General features: G+C 37.8%; 1 protein-coding gene across 1 annotated transcript in view; it reads right to left on the bottom strand.

Moving 5' to 3' along the window:
- bmp2k (BMP2 inducible kinase) overlaps positions 1–27038 on the bottom strand; it is a 53896-nt gene that overhangs the window by 14778 nt on the left and 12080 nt on the right. The window contains exons 2-12 of the mRNA XM_033972731.2: positions 23231–23349; positions 18067–18172; positions 16476–16618; positions 12773–12894; positions 12373–12454; positions 9243–9375; positions 6564–6667; positions 6408–6487; positions 5080–5228; positions 4326–4576; positions 3435–3536 (exon numbers count right to left, since the gene is read on the bottom strand). Coding sequence (XP_033828622.1) covers positions 3435–3536; positions 4326–4576; positions 5080–5228; positions 6408–6487; positions 6564–6667; positions 9243–9375; positions 12373–12454; positions 12773–12894; positions 16476–16618; positions 18067–18172; positions 23231–23349 — 1391 coding nt within the window. The remainder of the gene's footprint in view (positions 1–3434; positions 3537–4325; positions 4577–5079; positions 5229–6407; positions 6488–6563; positions 6668–9242; positions 9376–12372; positions 12455–12772; positions 12895–16475; positions 16619–18066; positions 18173–23230; positions 23350–27038) is intronic.

The following is a 27038-nucleotide window of genomic DNA, read 5'->3' as shown; positions in this document are numbered from 1 at the left end:
ATTGATACAACCCATTGCTAATAGGAATAGTCCAGGAAAGTTACATAGTGCACCTTTAAACAGAAATGGTCATCTCCATGGAAATGATATTGCTTTGTCTAAAATGTTAATTGTAGATAAGAATAGGATCGTCACGCTAACACATTTTGGAGCACGATATGTTGCTACAAAACAAATCACAGTAAACAATAATAGTGAAAAATCCCCCACAGTCACAAAGAAAATGTACAAAAGAGAAATATTGCTAAGGCTATAGAAGTTTTTGGTCGACTAAAGACACGTCCTGCCAATTGATTAATCGACTAAAAAGAGTGGCAAACTGTTACATGTCTATGCATTTGATTTAAACTGCACTCACAAACAAAACAAAAAAAACATCAATTTATGCTGGAAAAAGTACAAGGGAACAATGTATATGACAGACTCAACTTGTGAATCAATTTTAATTAGCCTTTTTACATATAAATACCAAAAAAAACCCCAAAAACAAATCTTCAGCTAATTCACTTACTAACTTCTCCTTTCTAAATAAAATGATTAGTCGACTAAGACGCCATTGACCAATCATTCAACTAAATGACTTAAGGCCTACAGCACTAAATACTGAGCCCTAAAATATATTTTTCCATCTACCATGTATTGAATAAGTAGTTAATATAGTTATGGTCGCAGGAATTAAACATATCCATCTGGTATTCATTCAATTATAAGCATTTTATTTCTAAAAAATAACCTTCAAAAAGCATGCATTGTTTCTGTGGGCAGCCTGACAGAACTGACCTGTAACTTGGCTTGATGGTGTTACCCATTTGTCTTCATATAAATAGTTTCATCCCATATTGTGGAACATTCTAGACAACGCAATAACGTCTCCATGGAGACAAGCAGGTAGGCCTGTCACAATAACAAATTTGTGATATATTGCTGAAGTAAATGTACAGTATAAACAAAACAATAATACTGAAACCAAACCATAAAGCAAATTTATCTCCCAAAAAGTATTCTAAATGTAGTATATTGTTAAAAAATATGTGCTGGAATAAATAGAAGAGAAACAGAATGGAGGACTTAAGTAGTTTGGTTGTGTCTATAATGAGTCTTAGAAGTTCATAATTCAACCTTCTACAGCTCAAATCTCCATCATAGTACAGAAAATTAACCAAATACTTCCCTTAAGTACAAAGAAAAAGTACCCACTATAAATATTGGCCCCCAAAAAGTATTGTTCCATCTGTCATGTGTTCAACGATAAGCTGATATAGCAGCTGACACCTCTCACCCTGGACATGGACTATTTGAGCCACTTCCCTTTGGCAGGAGGCTACGGTCCATTGGGACCAGAACCTCTCGCCATAAGAACAGTTTCTTTCCCTCTGCTGTTTGTCTCATGAACACTTTATAATATTTGCACTAAACTGGACACTTTATAACACCGGTCACTTTAATAAGTCATGTTTGCACTGTTGTTCTGATGCTGCTGTTGTATATATTTTCTACCTTTAAGTATTTTATTTGATTTTTAAGCATATCTTTTTTTTTACTTCGTGCATGCCCTTATTTGTATTTATTCAGTGTGTTTTATGTTTTATGTTGCACTTTATCACCAAAATAAGTTCCTAGTTTGTGAACTGTGTTCACAAACGATGGCAATAAAAGGATTCTGATCTGATCTGATATAGTATTTATCGTGACAGGCCTAAAAGCAGGTGGACCTTTCACTATAAAAGTTTCAAAGTGCACCTTAAATTGATCTTGCACGGTTCTTTCTACTTGAATACATCACTTCCTCTGTAGCTGATAATTTAACAACTACTACAACAAAAGCAGCATATTCATAGTGTTTAAACCCCAGACTCCCCAAAGGCTCCTACGTGAGTCCTGGCCCGTCTCTGTGCAGCAGTCTGGAGGGACTGAGCACGTTTTCATATGCCTTCACCCTGTGTTCTATCCCTGAGGGCGGCTCTCGGACCAGATTGCCTTCTAAACAAAAACAGATGGTCCGGTTTCAGAGGGAACAGTCTAGAAATGCCTCCGCCCCGGCACGTCGCACTGGGCGCGTGGGGTTTCACTCGCTTTAAACGACGTAAATATGAATTTGGAGAAGATTTGGAGAAGACGAAGCGTGTAGGAAGTTTGAGCGTCTGTTTCTATCACAGTTTTGGCACTGAGGGGAAATCGTTTTTGACTGAGAGACAGGACTTTGCCAGTGTTTTTTGAAGAGAGCACATTGAAGTAAAATTTAGTAACAAGCGCTTGTAACTTCACGCTGTGTCGCCATGTGCTTCTCTGTCATTTGCTAATTATTTTGGATTCACTCTTCAAATGGGAAAATGCTGGCTAGAGCACAACTATTGTAACTGAACATACATTTTTGCAGCTTGTCACAAGACAATATTTTGGTCAGTTCATACACTCAAAGGTTTGGACACGCTTAAGTTTTTTGTTAGTTATTTTTATGATTATTTACATTTTTTATTTGTAGATTCTCATTGTACGTGCCAAAACTATGAATGAACATGAACATGAATGTGGTAAACAAAAAATAAGCTCAAAATATCTTTTGATTTTTAAAAACTGCCAACCTTTGCTTTGATCACTGCTTTGGACAAAGGGGGATTTTGAGGATTTGAAGTTAAATACATTATTAAAAAACATTGTTTACATATTTTAACTTTTTTTTCTTTGTGACAAATACATACATCCTTGTATCATATATTTGATGCCTTCTGTAAGTATCTAAAATGTCAAAAGTAGTAAAGGGGAAAATGTTTTAAATCACTGAACGAGAAGGTGTGTCCAAACTTCTGACTAGTAGTGTATCTCTACATAAGCTATAAAATGTATCCAATTCAGTAAATTTTTTATTTATCCTATTTTAAGTATAAAAACACATTGCAAGAAAACACACCACAATTCAAAATAAATATTTTTGCATGTAACTTTCTTAAGTACATTTCTGGAGGGGACACATTACCTGTTTGATTCCATAGAATTAGAAAGTCAAAACCATTCAGGACATTCTCCATTGAGATTAATTTTATTCCATACTGTGGAATATTATAGCCAAACAAGCAGGAGGAGGTCTTCCTCCAGGCTCCAGGCCAAATAAGAGTCAGGTTTGTGGAGATGCAAGTCAGCTCACAGCATTTTTCTAACCCTAATCAAAATGGACACAAAAAACCCACACACAAATAATGAAATACATTTTTTTTTTTGTTCGTTTTGAAATTGCATACTCTTAGACCTATAGCTTTCTAGCTGATGTTTTTGTCAAAATAGTTCTTGTTCCTTGTTTTTTTAAGTTTATATGAGCAAAACTCATCTCCCTGTTTAAATTTAAAGCTCAATATCTCAGAGTTATAGAACACAAATAGACCCTATAGTTTTAAGAGTAGAATTATACAGATTTCCCATAAGCTGTAAGAGCCACTCACCATAGCGGCGTACTGTGCCTGAGCCACCTGCTGCTGGTACAGGGCCGGCTGCATCATCATCTGCTGCTGCAGTAACATCTGCTGCTGCAGGGCTTGTTGGTACTGGACACATGGGAATGGTCCAACAATTAGTGTAACAATAAAAGTAAACCATACAAAATATTAGTTTAAAGAGGGAAAGGAATGACTCAAAGTAAAAAAAAATATTGTGGACCATCATTATATTCAACTGTAAGCTTGAACTTCTAAATGCAATGTTCTGCTGCAGGCAGAAGATGGCTAAAAAAAATGAGAAGGAACTACAGAGACCATGATCCTTTGCTCTTCTTCAGTGCAGTCAATGCTTTGGAATGGAGCTCAACAGACCCGACAACTTCAAACTCCGGGAGTAAGTTTACAGTTCATTTTTCCCATGCACAACCAGCTAGTAAGCTCTGTCTTAACAAATGTCCCTAATGCGGTTTTCACTCCAACAAAAACTCATTTGAAACTTAAAATATGGCTAAATGTTTTAATAATTTAGCTGTTTATAAAGTTTCAGAAATAGATATTAAGTCAAGTTATAGGCCTTACCACATAGCTTAGTCCAAAGCAAGCTTTCAAACTTTTTAAAGTCCATGTTCTATAGGACTGCAATAATAGCACTAACGAAGGTTCAAGGTTCTTTACTTGTCATTACAACATGCAAGAGAAACACGACAGAACAAAATTTGTTCCCCGGGGCCCAAAACAAAAATAAGCGCAATATTAAATACTACTTTAAAAAAGCATTTAGCAATTACAATAGACAATAAAATAATCAATAGCCAATACAACACACTGCTTCACAACTTCAGCACATTCAACCAGCTGAACACTACAGGCTGTGGAGTGGACGTGTCCTATTCTCACCTGTAGATATTGTAGTTGCTGCGCATTGGCCTGCTGTAGATGCTGAGGCTGGGCCCCAGTCTGTGGATGCTGTGGGTGAGATTGTGGGTGAGGTTGCGGGTGAGGTTGCGATTGCGGGTGTGGAGCAGTCTGGTGCTGCTGGAGCTGCTGGAGCCTCAGGTCTCCGGGCTGAAGCTGCTGCAAGACTCTGTGCTGTTGACTGTTGTTACTCTGAGGAGCCAGAGCGGGCGCTGTGGAGCTGGGGGTCGGCGCTATAAGGACACAAAATACATGCATGAAATTACAACTAGTGAAATAGATTCAGCAATGAAAATCAGCAAAGAAATTATATTACATTAGATTACATATTACACTGTTTTCTGATCTATGTTATAATATTGTTTCTTCATTGAAAACATAACTGCAATTGTGTTTCATTCCATTTGCATGTTTAACACACAAATCCTCAAATAAATAAATAAAAAAATAAGTTACAGATCACATCTGTGGAGAGACGGCCCTGATCACAGTAGAATGCACGATTTCAACGTATGTTTTAGTATAATTGCAATTTAGATGTGGATCTCTATGGAGACAAGCAAGTGGTGTACCTTCCACCAGAAAAGTTAAAAATATAGCTTGTTAAAATATTGCTGTTCCCCCCTTACATTAGAAAAACAATTATAATGTGGTTAAATGATCACAACGTTCGTTCACATGGAGTATTTTAAAAGCCATCCTACGTCCTGTCTGTCAGAGATATTTTGAGATGAACCTTTGTGTCCGTTGCCGTTGGCAGCAGAAGGCATGCTCATCTTGACTGGAGTGACCGTGTTACTGAGAGGAAGCACATTACTGTTGGCTGCTTTGGGACGCTGTCTGGGAGCGATGGACGTCTCGGTCGGACCCACAGAGTCTGTGATCCTGAAAGAAAGAGATCCAAAGATTGATTTAAGATTGGTGGGAAATATATATCTTTTCCGTTATTAATCTTGTGTTTATGCAGGTTGGTCTCAATACTTCAAATTAGACAGACTGATATATGGCCAATATTTGCACTTTTTAGCATATCAGCTATGAGCTTTAAATCTACAGAGGTTAACATTTTGCTTATCCTAATAATATACGCATAAAGTTTAATTTGAATACTTTAGTCCAAAGAGGACACAAGAGAACAAAATAAGTATCTATACATTCGTTGATCTCTACTTCAAACCCCATGTATTTAGTTGACAGTCAATTAGCAAACAACGACGTTAAAACTTTCAACTGGACAAATCTTGTAGGAGTGAAGACGTTTCGCTGCTCATCCAAGCCGCTTCTTCAGTTCTGGTCAGATTGCTGGTGGCCACTGCCTTTAAATCTATCTGAGGGGAGGGGCTAACCACACTGAAACTATAAACAGCTATTGTCTCCAGCTAACAGCTATTGACAGTCAACTGTGATCGTCACAAGATTTCAAGAAGTGGTCTAAAAAATGATTATCATAATTTTCTTAGAGCCTGATCACAGGTTTGATTTTAACACGGTTCATGTACATTTAGTATGTTTATATAATCTTTAAGTGGTAAATAAACTCAAATCATCTGCTTCGTCTGAGAGTTCATATTACATCATGGTGGGTTAATTCCACCTGTCACTCACTCGGACTGACCCATAGGAGGAGTGGGCGGGAAGAAGTGTCTGTGTTTGATCATGTTGAATCGATTCATTCATCAGTCAAATATAATCTGCTTAATTGTTGGAGCCCCAAATGAAACTAGAGCTTCTATTCACCATTAGGATACAGATGCATTATGCAGTAATTATGAATGGAATTTAGCATGTTTCTTTTCATAACACAGTTCACGTCAATGGCCACTAGATGAAGCTGTTGTTCAAGTAATCTGTCACGATAAAAGGAAGTGAAACATTATTGCACACCCTAGTTTTAACAAGTCATATGAAACTTAAAACTGCCCACGCAGGTTGTTTTTTAGTCTTTTCAAAGCCACTTAATGAGCCTAGATTACGTTATTTTCTGATAAGAAACAAGATGAAAATGCAATGGTGAATCAAAACAAGACACAACTGAGCTTGACTTCTTAATATAATGCAATCTACCTTGCTTTTGTCATGCTCTTCTTGGCAGCAATGTCACTGGCTGTTAGTGGCTCTGGTAAAGAAGTGGGGATGGGGGAGTTCTGGGAGGGAGAAAAAAATATATTAGCAATTGAACAAATATTGCTTTAGATATGAGGAATTCTAAGGGAGACTTACAAATAGATTGGGCACCGGACACTCTTTCCCAGCCAACTTGAAGGCAAAGTACGAGACTTGGTAAATGTCCGGTCTCTTCTCCTGGTCTGGCTCGAGCATGTATCCTGCAAGAAGAGGATACAATCATGAAGAAGCTAGTGAAAAGATGATTGAAACTATGAATATAATATGTAGATATATAAATATGACAAATGAAGAGTTCTTGATAATATCTCATGTTCGACAACCATAATTTCTAATTGACACTAAAACTAGTATTGAAACTATAATATAATTACAATTAATCTGCTTAGTTGTTGCAGCCCTAAATTAAACTAGAGCTCATATTCACCATTGGGATACAGACACATTAGGCACTAATAACACTGGGTTACAAAAAAAACATTTTTGAAAGTTGTCTGTGTTTTTTCAACTGAATTAGGACCATTTAGCACCGCTGAATCCAAAAATGATATCCATTTTTCTCAGTCAGGTCAGGTTTTTATGCTAATTTGATTTTGAAAAATCCGATCTTCTGACTAAATTGATTACAATTTTGTGACATTATCAGTTGATTTTCTTTAATATTTCTCATCCAAAAAATGTTTTAGGAGATAAAAAAATTTTTTCTAACAGAATGTATTAATTAAATGTTACGTTATGTTAATTGATAAAGGTAAGTACATGTAAATTGGAACGTTACGTTATCATTGTGCAAAATTCAGGACATGAACCTCTGTTTTTATGAACCCCTTGAATGCTCAGCAGCAGGGATGTCTCTCTTCAGAGTCCAACAGTAATCAGCCATCATGACTGCATCCCAGCGTCCCTGATACCTGCTCTCCATCGCTTTTATGTCCTGATGGAATCTCTCCACCTGCTCATCACTCAGTGATCCCAGATTCTCAGGAAACCTGAACATTTAGCTCCTTTTGGGAAAAAGGATGTGGAGCATCATCATTAAAACCACACTGGAGGAATCTTTGTCACTGATGTCAGGAACTTCTCCAAAGACAGGTACTGGAATTTCATCACAGTGAGCTACAGGACGACGTGCTGATTCACGGTCAGGATACTTGAGGCTGCTTCGGTTCTTTCTGTTGATCCCAGTCACATCAATAGCCCAGAAGTAGCCATTGATGTCGGCTCCCTCCAAACCATGGGAATTCCAAACTTCAGACAACTCTTCTTGCCTTTAGTCACTGACGCAGATACTCGGTGCATGACTTGCCATGTGTGGCGCCCAAGCTTCATCTTGGTCACCAAGTTTAATCCCAAAATAAGCATGGTAAGCACGCTTTATGAAACTTGTGACTTGATTCCTGTGAGGAACATTGGTGTATTCACCGCAGATGTAGCAGAATATGTCAGGCTTATTTTTGCAAGATCTTCTAGTCGAAGCCATTTCATTCACTTGTAATATAAAAAAACAATTAGTCATAAGTTAGCACATGCAAAATCTTCAGAATTTGTTTATGGCGAGAAATATAACAGAATTTTGCATCATATGACGTGAAAATACTCATACATGTAAACAAAATCGTCCAAAAACAAATATGTAGCTTAGTTCAGAACGTTGACCTGATTGAGCAAAACCAATGTGATTTTTGGATTCAGCACATCAAAATGATCCTAAATCAGCTAAAAAATCTTAGACAATAAATTTAGTGTTGACCAGTGTAATGAATGGGATTAACCCGTTTCTTTATAGCAGTACGTGGCAATGGCCACTAGATAGAGCTGTTGTTTAAGTAATCTATCGCCAGAAAAGGAAGTGAAACATGATTGAGCAAACAGACTGGTTTAAACAAGTCAGAAGAAACTTCAAACTGCCCACACAGGCTGTACTAAGAGTTGAAAAAGGCACAGCTGACAATGATATAGTCAGCAAACTGCTAAATATATAGACTGACCCTTTTTTGTTTGGTAAGGGAGTGTACAGTAAAAAAAGTGCTTTCTCTTTGTGGTATTATTCATTTGTGTAAAATCATTTTGAATAGTATTGCACATGCTGTATGATCTAAATATGCTTCAAGTCATCCATTTGATAGTTGTTGTTGTATATGAGTAATTAAACACAAACTTAACTACATCCTAGCTCTAGGGGTTGAAAGCTGCTGTAAGATTTTTAAAATCAGCTAGTGCCGTTTTTCTCTTTTTTCAAATAGTCTGCAGCAGTCTGAAATACAGAGGCAAAACAATTTGAACAAAATTAAGGGGAAACACTGTACCCACTATTTTAAGTACAGACTATGGTTTCACAAATATATATTTAATTATAATTCCACTCATACAATTTGTGGGGTACAAATGCCACTTAATGCGTATATTTCATTTTTTTGTTATTTTTCTTGAACAATATAGTTACTTTTTATGACAACAAAGTGTGATTTTGTTATGTCAATGTATAGTTCAGTTTGTTTCGAGACTATATGACGAGTGGCTATTTTCTTTTGTCAGATTTTGGTTGCCCCCAATAGTCTAAAATCCTTTCAAGTGGCCTCTTCAGTTCTGCTCCACTTGGATGAGCAGCAAAACATCTTCACTCTAAAACGTTTGTCCAGTTGACCGAATTGAATTTTCTTTTGCAATGGAGCCTACCTGGAAGACTGAGGGATTACAAAGACATCTTCTAATAATGGGAAACACTAGGTATGCCCAGGTACGTACACCAGCTGGAACTGCATGAGCAGGACTTACTGATGAGTCGGTGCAGTTTGGCCGAGTATTTGGAGTTATCAGGAATGATAAATGTCCCATCACAAATGGCAACTTGACTCTCCCCAAAAGGAAGTGTGAAGAAACACAGCTTGTACAACAAGCATCCCAGCGCCTGGAGAGGAAACACAGTCACATATATGAGGAGAGGTACACATGAGAAGAGGCATAGTTAGGCCTGTCACAATAACTCATTTTTAAGTGCGATATGTTTCTGAAGAAAATATAAATATAGATAAATGATTCTCCTGAAACTAATCTATGCCATTGACACAAAAACCCTAAAGCAGGTTTTTCCCATTTTGTTAGTTGGTATCTGTAATAAGCCACAGAAGTCATTTATTCAACTCTCTACAGCTCAAATCCAAAAGTACCCACGATTACTAGCTGACCATTTACTTTTGCAGGTCAGTATTTAAGAAAAACAAAACAACTTTACAACGTTTATAGCTCTTGAGCGTGTGTAGTACAGTAGTGGTAGAGGTGTCTAACTAAAGCAACTAATGCAAGATAATATATACTGAAACCAGTATCGAAAACTAGTTACTTATTTGAGAATTGATACTGAAAATAATAAAAAAAAACAATAAAAAAAGAATAAATAAAACAAATAAAAATAGCACAAATAAGATTCAACGTTCTGGTGGGCTTGGTCTAGTATAAACCACATGGTACTATCAATGAAGCTACTAATAATTTGTCATTGTGGCATCATACATGTACTAACAGCTAATGATAGTAAACGTAGTACATAGTTACAGAGAAAAAGAAGTATTATATGTAGTATCAACAGCAGTAACGTAATACAGCAGTACTTCATCAGAACAAACCTATCAGGAGAAGACGTAGTAGTTTATATAATAACAAGTGGAAGCAATAGACGTAGTAGGTCGAGGCAGTAGCAGTACTACTAACTAATGCTTTCAGCTTCTCCAACCTGTCAGACAGCCAACAACTACCGTTCTACTACCACTGGTACTACTACTGCTACTAATATTGCACTTCAAGTACTCCTAGTAGTACAATAATAGCACATTAACTGCACTAGTATCCCACAGAAAGCCTCTCATATTAGCACTATGAGCACGTCTTTAATGTCTGGGGATCAAAGCGCTCCCCACCCAAATATGACATCTGTGTGTGAAGTGTCTGGGCTATTCCTGGCTCTGTATTCTGTTATTCTGTGCTGACGGGGCGGTAAAACAAAGATTAAAGGGACGGGGGAATTAGCCGTACCATTTTAGGGAGTGCTGCTTAAAGGGGAGACGTGAGCCTGTAAATGCACTGATCACTCACTGAGCCCACTTCAGTAAAATGAGATGAGAAGCAATGTAGAGGAGACAAGAGAACACTGGAGGACAAATGAGCAAATGGGTTTGTTGTGTCTGCCAAAGTGATGACGGAGAAGCCATTTTGGAAGCACAGACGATCACCAACTGTTACTACTACAACTGCTGCTGCTGCTGCTGCTACAACTACCGGGGTATTACCATTACCATTGTTACTAATGTTATTACTACTGCTGCTACCATTACTGCTACTACTACTACTACTGCTGCTGCTACTACAAGTACTGCCGAGATTCATATAGGTAATCGCCAATGACAAGTGCCAGTAGCAGGTGTCAAAAAAAGTTAGATCCCAGTTTAGACTTGGTTTGTTATTCTTATAATCCTCGTCAGTCCCAATTTAGAGATACTGTGTGATATATAGGCCAACCAATTTATCAGATATTGCACTTTTTAGCATATCAGCCATCAGGGTTAAATCTCTTGCAGAGGCCAATATTTAGTTTGGGTTTACCAGCTGCCTATAGAATATGCATAAAGCTTTATTTGAGCACTTTAGTATAAAGGGCTCACTGGTTATGAGAGCAATGTAGTAATGTTTTGTGCAATTTGTAGAAAAACAGGTCTGTAAATGAGCTCATTTAAAATCATATACTTTAAAAGGCAAATAAGCAAATTCCGCCTTGCATATTGGCCTAAACACATAAGCAGAACTCATCGACCATCGGTCAGCAATTGCGGTCAGAATTGGCTATGAACAAAACAAAAAAAAATCTCAAATCTCTGATCGCTAATTTTGATGTGATCTATGTGCATATGTGAACACAACACAACAAAAAAATGGCAAGAGAGTTAGGGGAGACACTCGGCAAAGACATTCAAAAACCAGATGAGTAGACCTGCATATGCACTCGGTGTCAGTCCCAGCTGTGTTTCACTTCTTTGCGACTTAAGTCCGAACAGGAAGCGAGAACGCAGGGGGCAACAGCAGGAAACTCGGCGCTAATTGTCTGTGTCCTATTTACAGTACTCTCCACTTATAGTATCTGTGAGGGTCCTAACACTCTATAGCTACAAGCAGGATGTGGGCCATGTTTGGACTTCCTGGTGTTTTCTCACAGCCCATATGTGAAGCTTGGGGCGAAACTCCGCTGGAAAACTCATCATTGACTCTGAGTAATAAGCTGTTTAGGCCAAAGAAATGGGAGAGGAGAGAAAGCTGTACGGATTCTTTGCAAGTCTGTCAAACCTTCACCATCTAAAGCAGTAGCACAGGTGGTTATGCGGTCATCTCAAAACCAGAAGATTGCCGGTTCAAATGCAAGTCTGGCTGGATTCTATTGTCGTTCAGCAAGAAACTTCACCCACTTAGTCTGTGGACGTTGTGTGTAAATTACAGCTGGACGATATGCCAAAAAAATGTTTAATTTTTTTCTCCACCTATTGAACAATATCCATTAGGTTATGCCTGTCACGATAATTTCTATATCGACTTATTATTCAATATATGAAAGCTGGAACAATTGAATTTGTTGTGTGTACAATTTCTTTGCAAAAGCGGGGAGATTTGGGGTATTTTTGTTGTAATATAATAAAACTTGAGCTGTAGAGGGCTAATAATTGCTTCATTACACTATTTGTTGTACACTTTTATATTTAATGTTTTCTTTTGTTATTTTCATGACCAGATTTTTAAAACTATGACTGAACGTATCTGGAATATAGTAAACAAAAAAGTGTGAATTAACTCAAGCATGTTTTATACTTTAGATTCTTCAAAATGGCCACACAGGTTTTGTTTTATTACAAAAACATTCCCTCACCCAAATGTCGGCCTTGGTGGTGATGGCTTTCCCTGCGTAGAGGTTGATCATTTCTGGAGCGCGGTACGAAAGAGTGGTGTATCTGACAAAAAAAAATGACACATAACTCATTACAACATACAAGGCTCGGTCAACAGTACAGAGTAATAAAATCAGTTTCATGTTTGGAGTTTACACAGGGCCATATACAGACGATAGCAGACACATATCGTGCTTTACTGCTGCTGTAAATGTGGGAAAGTCAACAAACACAAATTAACTAGAGGTGATAAACTGATCATGATTTCAGTTGGTACTTGAAACATAAATATAATCTCTGATATCAAGGAGGGAAGGTGAATATTCCTCACTCTCCCTCCTCTAAACCATTACATTTAAAGGCTCAGTTAAGCATTCTCACTTTTTGATCTCGTCCTCCACTGCGGTCACTCCTTCTTTCTGAGGCAGTAGGATTTTGTGAGTGGCACTGCCAAAGTCACACAGCACATAGTTCCCCTGGTCGTTCAAAAGGATGTTCTCAACCTAAAAACAGAGCACCACAGTATCTGTTAAACCAGTATCACAGGATTGACACTGGCCCTGTTCTCATGCACACTAAAATCTGATTAGAGTCTCAGTTCAGGATCTTTAAGACTACATAAATGACATGGCAAATAGCAAAACTCTGATGTAAGTAATGTGAGGAACCATGATCAGAAAGAAATTTAATGATTTAACTTTTTACATATCATTTAAATAATCTCATAACACCAAAAAATCTGATTAGGCTGATCAGATTTTGAGTGCCATGTAACTGCAGCCACTGTTTGACAATATTGTACGTTAATATTTCACAGATGTTACTCATTTGGAGAGAGTCAATTAAGTCAGTGTTTTGTAATTATTTAAAGCCACAGTATGTAACTTTTTAGACAAAAGTAAAAGCTTTTTTTTTTCCAATGTGGTTGTGTGAAAAAACATGAGGACAATGCAATCCACACTTCCTCAGTATGAAAAATGTTCCAGCTTTCTATTTCCATGGAAATCAAATCACACAGGTGACAAACTACCATCAGAAAGTTACATAGTGTACCTTTAACAACAGTATTTTATAAAAACATAATGAAGGAAGTGTTTTTTTTCTGTTTTCTATTGGAAAAACTAACAAAAACGTGAGTAGTTTTATTTTAATGTTTGTTTTTTTAAGTCATATTGCAAAAAAACATTACATTTTAATACTTTATTTTATACTATAATAATTTCGATAGTAATGATAGGACTGAGGGATCTGTTAAGATGAACAATAACATGTGTTTTTTTAATTTGTCCAATGCATACAGAGATGAACGGCGTGATAACATTGTACAGTGAGATTTGGACACGTTACATCCCTTGTAAACACTTGCCGCCCTGGTTCTCCCTGTCCCTCCTCACCCCGGCCCTCTCTGCCTCTCTCTTTTGTGGCTGTGTTGTGTAACGCGAGTGGGTCGAACACTGATGGGTCTGTGGAGCTGAAGAGAGCTCTGTTTTTGAGTCCAGTCCAAACGGGCCCAAACCAGGAGCGGAGCAGCCCACTGACAGAGCACTCGGTCTGGGCACAATGAGGCGGCTTTACTGGGGTCAGAGCCAACCATGGTTTAGGATGAAAAAGCAAGTTTGCATTCATAGGATGTGTGATGTAGATTGCATTTTGCTGTATTGCATCATCACACTGAGATAGATTTTTTTTTTCATAATTTTTGTACATTTAGAAATTTCCCTGGCCAACTAAAGCCATCTGTGGGTTCATATTATGATATTTTCTGATCTATGTTGTAATGTTGTTTCTTCATCACAAACATACCTGGAGTTCACTCACACATGTTTAACACACAAATCCTGCATATTTAGGCTGAGTTCTTCTCTCAAACAGAAAACACACTGTTCCACCTTCTGTTGTCATGTGGTAATGAAAGTGTTAGACTGTCTTTTTAAACTCCATACATGGATGATTTCAGCCATGAAAATGCCAATTTCTACTGAACTAAAAGTTAAATGGTAGCTGTTAACTTGAAAGCCAGCGCTTCATGTGGAACAGAGCATTTTAAGCTTTGGAGACGTAGACAGACATCTCTAAATAATAAAGTATAACTCAAACATGTGTGAATGCAACAAAGCACAACTCCACGTATGTTTTGAGGAGATAACATAGCATTATAACATGGCTAAAAGCTCACAAAGTCAATTTTGTGTATTATGGAACCTTTAAGCCTGATTGATTAAATAATAAATATTAAAAAATTTACAATTTGGGGAATTTTTCATTCACTTCATACTCTGTGGTGGTATAGTTTACTCCAGGGCAGCTGTGGCTAACAGAAGTGTGGCTGATAATCTGCACAGACACTCCAACCACCACCAATCCCTCACACACATTTATACTAGGCCAGGTGGATAAAATGTCTTGCCTAAGGACACAACAACGCACTAGAAGGAATGCTGCCTCCACCTGTCACTCACACAGAACATGACCGAGACTGACCAATAGGAGGAGTGGGTGCCTCTGAAGAAGAAAGACTTGGAGCTACTCTCCAGAAGAAGGTCAAATTAATGCACACTAGGAGCTCTGATATCTCTATAACAATTCAGTGAGAGAAAGTCCAGCTCAAACAGGAGTTATCCAATGCCAAATAAAAGCTTAAAGCACATGACAATATAATCTCTGAGATGAAAACCAGGTCAGATCCAGAGGCCAACAGCAGTGAAGAGAAAGTCCAGTGCAGTACAAACACCAAAGCCACCAAGCAGAGAAGGAAGAAAGAATGAGCTCCAATAACAGACACTGAAACTAGCGGAGATGAAACCAATAAAGACAACAAGGAACTGTCCAGGACGGTGAAGGCCTCTAAACTCCACTAAGCACAAGAGGAGTTACATGTCCTGAAAATGTACAAGAATGTCCAGAAAATGGACAAGAATGTCCTGAAAATGGACAAGAATATCCTGAAAATGGACAAGAATGTCCTGAAAATGGACAAGGAGGAACTGGACTTTGCTCTTCAAAAAACTGAGGGTCAAAGAGCACAGCGATCCACCCTGTCCAAAAAGGCCGTAGTAGAGGAGCAGAGGGGGGGGCTCTGGCATCAACAGAGCTAAAGCACCTTCAGCCACCACACCTACCCTAGCATTTGGAAAAAATAAAAAAAATGTTGTAATATTGCTCTCTTAAATATCTATGTACTATGTTTAACAGTTTTACACGTCAACACTAGAATTCACATGACAACCATTAAACATGTTGCAGTAGCTCAATTTTTATGCAGACATTGGTTATTTAAAAAAAAAAAAATCAATGTCACTGTTTGTTTTTTCAGTTCAAAACTATTATTTACTGCCTTTTAGAAGTGTTTTGCTGAGCGTTTGATGAGACACAAATGTGGAGGAATCAGGTGCTCTTCATAGGATGCAGATTCAGGGAAGACACAATTTAAGGTTAAGACCAGTGCCCTAATAAAGACTCGACAAAACATAAAATTTCTGCATACTTATCTGAGTGCCTTGGACCATTTTGTTCTTGATCTTATTATTTATGTCCTATTGGAATCAAATGCAATGCCTTTGCTTTTAATGGGAAAGTTGCTTTTGCTAGAATAATCTTTGGGGGCTCACTGTTCCTCTTCCTGTGTTTTAGATGATGTCACCATGAGAATAGTGTATTTATTGAGCTGTCGTCCTTTAGCCATTTAGTCAATTAATCAGTCAATGGTGTCTGACTTAGTCGACCGATATTTGTGTTAGTCGACTAGCCATTTTATATGGATTATAAGAATTTACATATGTGACAACAGTAGCAAGGAGAAGTGAAGGAGTTAGCTGAAGATCGGGTATTTGTTGGTATTTGTATGGAAAAAGGTCGATTGAACTCATGATTCAGTTTAATCTCTCTTGATATAAGCACATTGTTTCCTAGTACTTTTTTTCTGTATTAATTAGTTGTTCAATATGTGGAAGGCAAACGTTAATGTTTGTCTGGATTTTGTTCTGCGTCTGCGTCCGTTTATCATGTTCGTGGGGATTATTACGGAAGTGGCTGCTACGAGTACCTAGCTGGAGGGCTAGCCAGCTTGAGCTTGTTATAGGTTTACCTTGAGGTCTCGGTGGATGACGGGCGTTTTACACTGATGGAGGCGGGCCACAGCTTCACACGTGTCACAGAAAATATGGAGCACCTCCACCTCCGTGAAGCCCACACTCAGACGCTGGTTCATCTGCTTCACCACCTGACCCGCTACACGGAGAGGGGCGGAGACATCAATCAATTCATCAGTAAATGTTTTATACCCACAATTTTACACCCACGTTGAGCCTGCTTCAGGAAGATTTTATTACTTTGCCATGAATGTTCCACAGTGTGGCATTAAACTGATCTATCTCAATACAGATAAGCAGGTGACACTACCAAGTTGCTGGCCAGATCTGTGGAACAATGAGCCCACTTGAAAAATGTTTACCACTCATGTCAAACAATTGTCAATTGTTTACTTTGAAAACTAACTGGAGATATTCATGTTTAGTATGGAGAAAAATGATTTCAACCAGGAATGCACCAGAATTGAAGGACTGACCTTTACCCCAGCTGAATCAGGGCTAAAGCCACGACTCTATAGGCTGATAATGAGCAGAAAGGAGTAGCAGACGACACAAGGCAACTACAAGATTAGAGCCATGTGATTTGAAAAATAGTTTCAGCTTCGAGAGGTCAAAAAAACATTCCAATTCTACATTTATAATCCTATAAAAAATATAAAATAAGTTAATGCTGAGCCTTTTTATATTATATTACACTTAATTTTAAATAATTTGGTCTCAGATACATAGAAAAATAATATCCAAGCCAAAACAGCACAACACTGGGGGGTTACTACAGTATATTTAGGCCTAAATGGTACAATTAAAAGCTATTTAGCAGCCCTTTGACCTTTGCGCCCAATATGCAATTAATCAAGATTATTTGTATTTAAGTAGGCTATTAAATATTTAACTCTAATAAAAACACTTAGTTCAGGCACACTGCTGAACATTCTAAGCAAAGCAAAAACATCTCATGCAGGCAAGCAAAAGGCAGTTCTATGGATGTATTCGTAATTACATTTTAAAAATGCATGAAATAAAATGTGTTAATGTTTACCCTTGTTTGTTTTTGTTCTCAAATACATTTTCTAACCAGAAAAGCTCCTTGTTTTGGGCTGCCAGATTTTAAGCACAAGCCAACTATTTTATTCTTGTATGTATTGTGAAGTGACTTTGAGTGTCTTGAAAAGCGCTATATAAAAAAAATGTATTATTATTATTATTATTAACTAGTGTTCATGTCATATTGGGCAACTAATGACATCCCAGTTTACATTACATGACTGCAGTGCATAAACAGCCCTTACAAAACGAAATGACAATGTGAAATACTTAACTAATTAAAAGCAAGAATTTAAAAAAACTAATATGTAGAGCCAATTCCATAAAAATAATGTTATGTGTGGATCATAATTTTCAATATTTACCCGTTATATGCACTGTTTTGAGGACTTTTTTGTTTTTCTTTTAACATCTAGGACAATAACTGTCCTAAAAGAGTTTAAAAAAAACAAAAAAAAAAACATTTGAAATTGTCACATCATCAAATTTCTGAATGCAACCTTCTCATGCCCAAAAAATTGCCAGTCCAGTTATGTCTTGTACCTTTGCAGTATTCCATGAGGATAAGCACTTCCCACACGCTCTCAGACACGGCATTAATGGTGGAGTCCAAATACGCCACGATGTTCTTGTGTCCCGATAGCTCTTTCTGCAAAAGATGCAAATAAAAGCAATTTAAGGGAAGCATTTCATTTTCCTCTAATCAGGTGTGAGTGTTAGCTTGCAAGTTGTTAGCTTTACCATCATAGTAAAATGCCGCTCTATAGTGAAAAACGCCAAATCAATTCACGGTGAATAATTAGGATGCTATGAATGCATAAGGTAAATGAGGAATAACTTTGGCCTTTGTAAACTAGTTCTGTTTTTCATGTTTTAAGACAGTAAAAAAATCAGGTATCAGGTGACTACAACTTACAAATATATAATTGGAAAATATTTTGAAGTGGTAAAGTAACACATGCTTAGTCGATTTACTGAATAGATAATTGGTCTAGTCATAGTTTCAGTACTTAGCATGTCATATATTTAGAAATTTAAAGACGGCTGAGTAGTACAAGTATTTCTTATTGAAGTTTTTGTCATGTGATTTAGCCTGGGTCAGGGTGACACTAGTAGAGCAACTACTGGAGGAACATGGTCTGATTGAACTCCTATCTACTCCAGTAATGCACTTTGATCATAGGAAGCTGGAGCTTAAAGAAAGTAACACACGTCTTACTATCAGTAATTATATATAGCACAATATTGATATCAAAATGTATATAGAAATTCTAATGGTTTTCTTCTACAAGAGACCAGTAGAATTCAGAGAAGTGAAAACTAGTAATCCAAAGCCACTGTGTTAATTATAAAAAGTGATCAATAATCATTAAGTCATATAGTTTCTGCAATAATTGTAACATTAAGAATTGATAATGACATAACCATTCCTGGCACACAAAGTCCTTCTTATGATTATTACTAATAGGGCCCTAGAGCCACAAACTGACAAAGGGCCCATAAGTATCGAAGCCGTGCCAGGCGCTTTTCCTCCTACAAACACTCACCCAGGGGCGGACTGGAGCTCTGAACTCTACCAGGAGTATTTGCAATGCAGTAACCTATCCCCAATCCATGTGGTTGAAGGAAAAAAGAAAAAAAAAAAGCCTACATTAACTATCATCTAAATGTGTCAGGAGTCTAGGGGATTCCACCAGGAGAATTTTGCACAAAAAAAACCAAAACATAACTTCCTCTATTCTGCTGCATTATTTTTTTTTGGGCCTAAACTGGTGAGATCTTATTTTGGCCTATTTTTTTAAATCTATGCACCAAACTTGAACTATATACTGTTATTTTAGTTATGTAAAAAAAAAATTTCCCAATTAAAATATTTAATTCAATGCATAGTTTACATAATCAGCTGAACCCACTGCGGCTCTGAACAGGACAGCTTTTTGTCTTCTGCGCAAAGTTAGTGCATTGTCATTTTAAAAGGGCCATGAGATGTGTTTAGTTTATTTTAGCAGCACAGGAGGAACTTTTCAGGCTACATGAAAATTAAGGCACAACTTGATAGCACTTTGCGGGCCAGGATGAAACAAAGCAGAAAGAACGAACGCACGGAAAGGATCGGCCAGTGAGAGCTCCTCAAAGAGTGAGTCTGTTTGTGCTGATGGGAGACACGAGAGGAGAGAGCTGCCACCAGAGAGTGTCTCCTTTGGCCACACTCTTATAATAATCTTTCTTTAAACTGAAATGATAAAAAAATTACGAAGTTGAATATCCAAACACATTACAGTGCATCGTCTCATTAAGCTGACGTGCTATTACAAAAACAACACTAAGCCCTTTAGCCTTTTCCTGTATTGATCGCTACATCCATTTAGCTTAGCAACAAGGTTGTGTAACTCCTGTAATGAGACTTAGCCTTAAATATTGATCTTTTAAACAGGCTAATCGCTGTGTTATTCAAATCACTGCTCTGAGAAACTCGGACAATTTGAATTTCATTTTCAAAGTTAGAAATGCAGATTTAAAAAACTTGCAGGTTTGGCTCTGCCCCTACTTGATATTACGAGTACTTCAAAATGAATATATTTTTGAAGTGGTCGACGGTGAGATAGTGGTGAGAAAGTGGTGAGAGCCCCTGGTATTTGGAGGTCAGCTCATTGTTTTGTGATGAAGGCACAAACAAGCCCTGATGCTGGCAAAACTACACTGACAGTAGTGGGGCAGACAGGGCCAAGATAATATCAACTAATGATCAAATGAGAGATTTTACACAAAGAATCAGCGTAAAACCTTTGGTTCTACTGGAATACTGGCAATTCATTTTGGGTTATGTCTCTTAATTTGGAAGAGATTATCTATGTAAAAGAAACTAAAATTGTTATATTACTACTAAATTAAATTTAATTAAATTGAATGCTGCCATGAAAATACAAAGTTAAAACTCCTCCATCACCATGGAGAATGTTGCTGACATACTGTGAGAGATTATAAAGTAAAGGAACAATAATTCCATGGAAACCAGCATGAGGAAGCCCTCAAGTAAGAGTCAGGTTTGTGGAGATGCAAACTCAGAGTAAGGATACACATTTATGGTTGTTTTTATTGCACAAAAAACATGCTTTTTTAGTCTATTTTTAGCAAAAATGTTGTATACTATGGCCTTAAGCAAAACATTGTTGTTAATCATATTATGTTGTCATGCTCAATAAAAATGTGCCATTCACTGTATTCACCTTATTCCGGAAGTTGCCATGGGCGCCGCCATCATTATTCGGGTTATATTATTTTGCGTGGGTCTGTCGATCTTGATAAGTTCTATGCAAATTACAGAGCCGTTTTAAAGCCTCCCAGAGAGTTGGTCCAGTTAAACATTCTATGTTCAAGGTCACGTGAACAAAGAACATTTAACAGAAATTAACCTCTTTTATATCATATTTTAGTGGCAAAATTCTTCTCAAATTCTCCATTGAAATTAAAGGGATTCCTGCTTAGCTGGAAGTGCCACCACCAAGAAGGGCAAGTGCGGTTTAGTAGCATTTAGAGGCAAAACTGGGCGGGAAGGAATAAGGTCAGTACTCAGTGATGGTACACTACTGCCACAACTGCCTTGGGGTAGACTGATGGAAGTGAGGCTGTGCCATCGGCCCCTGGTGGTGGTCGGCCACCATCACTCACTCCCACATTCATACTAAGCAAGGTGAGTGAAGTGCTCAAAGCACTGAGGCACTTTCACCACTGCATAACATATGGTTTTAATTTTCCAATACATGACCAGGACTTTTTCCACCACTGGCACTGGTACCGTCTGTGTGATTTATTGCGTTATAAGCCGATTTGCATAGTACCAGACTGTCTCCAACAGTTGTGATGTGGTGAGACGTGGAACAAAAAGAGGATTCTAACACCGAAAGCCTAAATGACAGGTTTTATCAGATCAAAGAGCAGTATGAATGGAGCAGGTGCCATCACACAATGTTAGAGTAACAACAGTAAAAACAAACCACACAATCTGGTGCAGCACATACAATCCTGGGACACGTTTCAAACCAGTGAGACTGCTCCAATAAAACTACAACAGGCCGTTTAATACAGACAATGGAAACAGGTCTAGACTAAATCAGGCAAATATAGACAGAACAGCCAGAGGAGCAGGCATTTGTTCCAGTGCGTTGGATTTAGGAGGGCAATTAAAGGACCTGTATGTAACCTGCGCTGTTACATGTTTTAAATAAAGTACTACAATCACACCTGAACCTGAGTTGCCAATGCCTTAACCTGCAGATAGAAGACACATACAAGTTTTTCTCATTCTCAGTACAGTATATGGACAGCACACCCTGCAGCAGAGGCACTGATTAATGTTCGGCTGCAGGTGCTGGGGTTTAGGTAGTGACCATTCAGACCAGCAAGAGTCCTTTTGGGTTTCAATCAACTGGGTTTCAGCGTTGAAAGTGGCAACCCAAATGAGCGTTTGAGCATTGATAACCGAGGTGTCACACAAGAGTTAAAAATGGGGATTTGGATCAGGACACCAGTTTCAAGCGTTTGCCCTCAAATGCAAAGGCGTCCAACTAGAAGCGTTTGGCACCATTTTGACGCCGTGGTCTGAATGCATCATTCTGCATTCTGACCGGATTAATCTTGGGACCAAGATAGTCATGAGAACCAAAACATCAAATTATAACTTGAACAACTTGGCCATCATGTCCAGTGTTTTTTGTAATTAAGAATAACATTACAATTGTTATCAGTCTACCTTGTATCTAAGGACACACATAGGTCATGGTTATGAAATTTCAAATCCAAATCTTACATACAGTTCCTCTTAAAAGTAGTAAAAAGTAAAAGTAGTATAAATAATATTGAGAATAATTTCGAAGAACAAGATTTACAAAGCTAGAGCCAGTATTTACAAAGCTAGAGTCAGTACATTCGTTGTGGACAGACAATATATTGACTTGCCAAAGTAGCTGATTGATACAGGCGTAGGTACTACAGTGAGAAGGCCAAGGCCGTTTGGCAGAAGTACTACTTTTTTTCCCCAGATATACTCAGATGATTTTTCAGTGCTACCATTCCATAAAAATATTTTGTTGTGATTCTTTTGTTTGTTTTGAAAGGTTAACATGTATACTTTCTGGATCCCCATGGGGAAAAATGTGTACCTGCATTTGACCCATCCTTCAATGCCACTGAGGCATCCTGTCAGGAGCAATGGGCAGTTACAGACAGCACCCAGGGACTCATCTCCAGATCTTAAACAGACCCCTCCCCAGGTGTCAACAATGCTCAAACCCAACTATTCATCACTTATTATACTAGAGATCGACTGATATGGGTTTATCATAGCAGAATAGAATCCAGAGCAGCCGTTGGTCAATAAGATATTTTTGGGCCAATATATAGGGCGGATTTTTATTATTTTCCCCAAATTATGCAGTTTACATTTACTATAAACTCACCCACAGCCCTTTTTAACAGAAACCTTTTAGAGAGCTGTGTAATCCTGTTATGTTATTAGATTTGTGCAGTTATCTCTTGGCTGTTAGAACAAAGTTTTGTGTGTACTCTTTAGGCCACAGGTTGACTTGTCCTGGAGATGTAAGGCCGATAAAGGGTCCTACTATCGGCCCATCTCTACATTAGTACACATGTTATCACGATGTTTTCTGTAAAAGTTGTTTTAGTAGTTTCTCTTGGCTGTGTTCCTCACCATGATGGTGATCTCTCTCTTGTAGACGTTGAGGTCCGGGAGGTTGTTGACGTACATCCTCTTTAGAGCACATCGTACGCCGCTGTGAGTCCGAGCAAGAAAAACCACAGAGAAACCACCTGCAAAACAAAACAAATCTATTAATGCATCCGGTGCAATTTGCACCTTGTTTGATTATGACTAAAAAGCTAGAAACTTGATTAAACAGTAAAAAAAAAAAAAAGATTTGGCTAAAAGCAATTACCAATTATAGTTTGAGAATGAGCTGCTACATCTATAATAACATAATTATTTTATCTAGCATCAATTTCCCAAGCACAAAATGTACTTAAATGTCAAAAATGTGATTTATAGATACAGCGGTCATAAAGTTGGTTGGTGTGAGGAGGAGGAGGATGTGGGTGACAGGGTCAGATGAAGCAGAGGATAAAAAGGAGAAGTTACAAGTTACAAACATACAGTACCCACAATAGTACCTGTGGTAAATATTTATAGTTTCAGAGGCAGTTTGAGGGGAAAAAATTAAGAGAAGTACAAAAAATAAAACAGAATCCCGCCACCTATTTAAATAAACACCAAAAATTCCATCCAAAATGCATAGGCAATTTAAGTGCAAGAAAGGCATTTTGCCACAGTTTAAACCTAAACACATGTGTTGACTGTATTTTTTTCCTAGTCATAACTATTGTAAAATTTTGACAAGTTTTGGTCCTTGTTTGAATTATGGTTGCTAGGTCATTATGGGATTACCTCTGTATGTCTGAGTTCAGCCAGGAAAGAAACATTTTATGAAAATCTACACACACAAAAACTAGGCATATTTTTAGTAAAATCTTAAATATAATTATGTTACCTATGTTTTAATGAAATTAGTAGTAGTTGTATAGTAGTGGTCATTTGCACTAACTGTTTTAAATAATTCAATGATAAAATGCAGTCTTTTCCTCAGTCTAACCTTTACCCTACTAAACCACTCAATGTCTTTTTGTTACCAACTCCAAACAGAAAAGTAGGCACAGCCATCTCAAACAAAGGCCCGTGTTTACTCCCAACACTCAGGAGCAGATTGGATTGAAGAAGCCTGACTCAGCAAAACCCGGATTAGACCAGCGGGTTAAGGGTTAATGCGGCTTCAGCGTACTTGAGATAAACAGTTTCTGACGGAGTTGAGGTAAGGACAGGAAGCATAAAGATATGATAATGTTCAAGATGTAAGGCAAACAGTTTGTCCTGGTTTAGTACTTGAAAGGACCGATATTAGACTATTTTCTGATAAATGTTATGATGTTGTTTCCTCATCACAAACAGACCTGGAGCTGTGTTTTGGTTCATTTACACATGTTTAACACACAAACCCTGCATATTAGGCTGAGTTTACTCTGTTCCACCTTGAGATGTAATGTGATAATACAGGAAGTGCTTCACTGTGATTTCAGCCCTGGAATTGCCAATCTCTACCGAGCAAATCACAAAAGGTAGCGGTTAACTTGAAAACTACAGCTTCATGACATCACAAGGTGGAGCAGAGCATTTTGAGCTTTGGAGATATAGACAATAATAATAACAACATGACTAAAAGAGTCAATTTACTGTATGTACTGTACATTCTTTTGACCCTCTTGGGGCCACGGCAAATCTCCGCTCTCTGAAGGTTGTGAAGAGCACTTATAAACTCATCACTCTGAATAATTAGGATGCCCTGAATGCATAAGGTAAGCAAAAAATAAGTCTGAACCATTGCAAACAGTTTAAAATGAGCTAGTTTTGTTTAATACATTGCAACACAGTAAAAATGTGGTATTTCGCAGTATGACATTAAATATATATATTACATTATCAATTAATACTCAAAAATGCTTTGAAAAACATCCATTCTTATGGTTAGTGGGTCACCTCTCCACAGATCTGACCTGTTATTTGGCTTAGTAGCTTCACTTGCTTGTCTCCATGGCGATAGATAAGTTTAATGTCATACTGTTAAAAGGTAAAGCAACAACATCTCCATGGAGACGAGCAAGTGCCGGAACCTCCATCAAATCATTGTATAGTGCGCTTTTAAGTTTAAATCAATTATTTTTATAGATAACGAAAAGGAAAATACAGCTCAACCCCAGTGACTGTCAAATATTGTATGAGTAAAATAATCTGTAATAAAAGCCTTTGGGGTTTCTGTCTGGTGCAATAAAAAGTACTCAGTCTTCAGTCCTTTGTATGTTTGTAAAATTTCAGACAGTTTCAATTAGTGATGTCACGGCATGTCATATTGAAGCCTTACAATTACTGAGATAAAACATCACAATTAATCACAATTATTGACACCATAACCAAACAACAGGCAAATCCTTCGTTGTTTTCATTCCCAGTGTCTAATGCATTATCACCCATCGAGTATGTAACCAGCTTTATGAAAACAAAACAAAACCCAGTTGACCTTATAATGTTGTTTTGGACTAAATTTTGCTTACAATTTATTATCGTTATCGACTGATGATTACATTGTGACGATATTCGATAAACTGGTTAATCTTGATGGCCCTAGATACATTGCCACTGCTGGATTATGTACTCTAGTATACACTGACTAGGGATGGGATGGTATGACGTACGGTATAACGTGCAGCTGCATATTTTATAATGCTCAACAAAAACATGGGAGTTCATGGGGTTTCACAAAGTTTGTATAGGATATTGCTCCATTATGCACTACTTTACTACTGTGCAAAGACTTGGGGAAACGCAAATCAATTATTAGGGCAAAGGTTTTAATCAGAATAGGTATGCATGAACTGAAATAGACTTCAGACTATGTAGGGTAGGGGTGCTCAGACTTTTTCAGTATGTGAGCTACTTTTAAAATGATCGTGTCTGAAAGATCTGCCACCTAATACAAAAATGTTAAACATATATTTATTTGTAAATGTATTATGAATTCTTACATGTACAGTGCATTTTGATGTACTTTGCACAACGTCATGAGATAATACTGCACAACACAACTGAACTTCTTACATGTTCATAATTACTTAAATGATGATTACTGCTCTGACACTGAATAGAATCAGTGAGGGATGCAGAGTTCGGGCAGTAGCTTCTGACAGCCAGGAGTAAAATTGCATTTTTCATTTGAAACAGAGCTAATCATGTTGATTGCGGTGATTTTTTATAGCCATAAAAATCATGTTAAACGAAGTATCAGAATTTACTGCATTTTTTCACACAACTACTTCTATTTTACACATCCATCCATATTTTTTTCTTTTACGCATCGAATAAATGAGTGAAAATCCCCGCAGCCTCGCGCTCTCATTCGTCGCCTTCGAGGGACAACAGAGGCAGATTACTGTAATGACGGTAAAATATTTAGATAGCCCCGTGTCTCCGCTTTGAGACGCCGTGTGAATTTGAATAAGAGCACGACTAGTTGCGGAGTTACGCTGCTGGAAAGTCCACAACCGCACTCTATCGGCGACGATAGTTTAACCCTTTAGCGTCGGATCCTAACTCACGCTGGTTTATGCAGCGTCCATGATGTGACCTAGAGTCAGGTGTAATCTGACTGTTGTCCTGTATATTAGTCATGTGACTGGATGGATGACGGGACGTGATCTACACAAAATGCCTTCGCGATCGACTGGTAGATCGCGATCGACGTAATGAACACCCCTGATGTAGGGTAATTTACTACATTTGTGACATTTCAATTCAATTCATTTTTGTAAAGCCCAAAATCACAACAGCAGTGTCCCCACCTATCCGTGGCCGGGTCACAGGAGCAGCAGTCTAAAGCAGACACTCCTAGACCCCCCTC

This window comes from Periophthalmus magnuspinnatus, chromosome 9, assembly GCF_009829125.3.
Source record: "Periophthalmus magnuspinnatus isolate fPerMag1 chromosome 9, fPerMag1.2.pri, whole genome shotgun sequence".
Lineage (NCBI taxonomy): Eukaryota > Metazoa > Chordata > Actinopteri > Gobiiformes > Gobiidae > Periophthalmus > Periophthalmus magnuspinnatus.
Note: the sequence above shows the minus strand (reverse complement) of the source record. Positions and strands in the feature narration are given on the sequence as shown.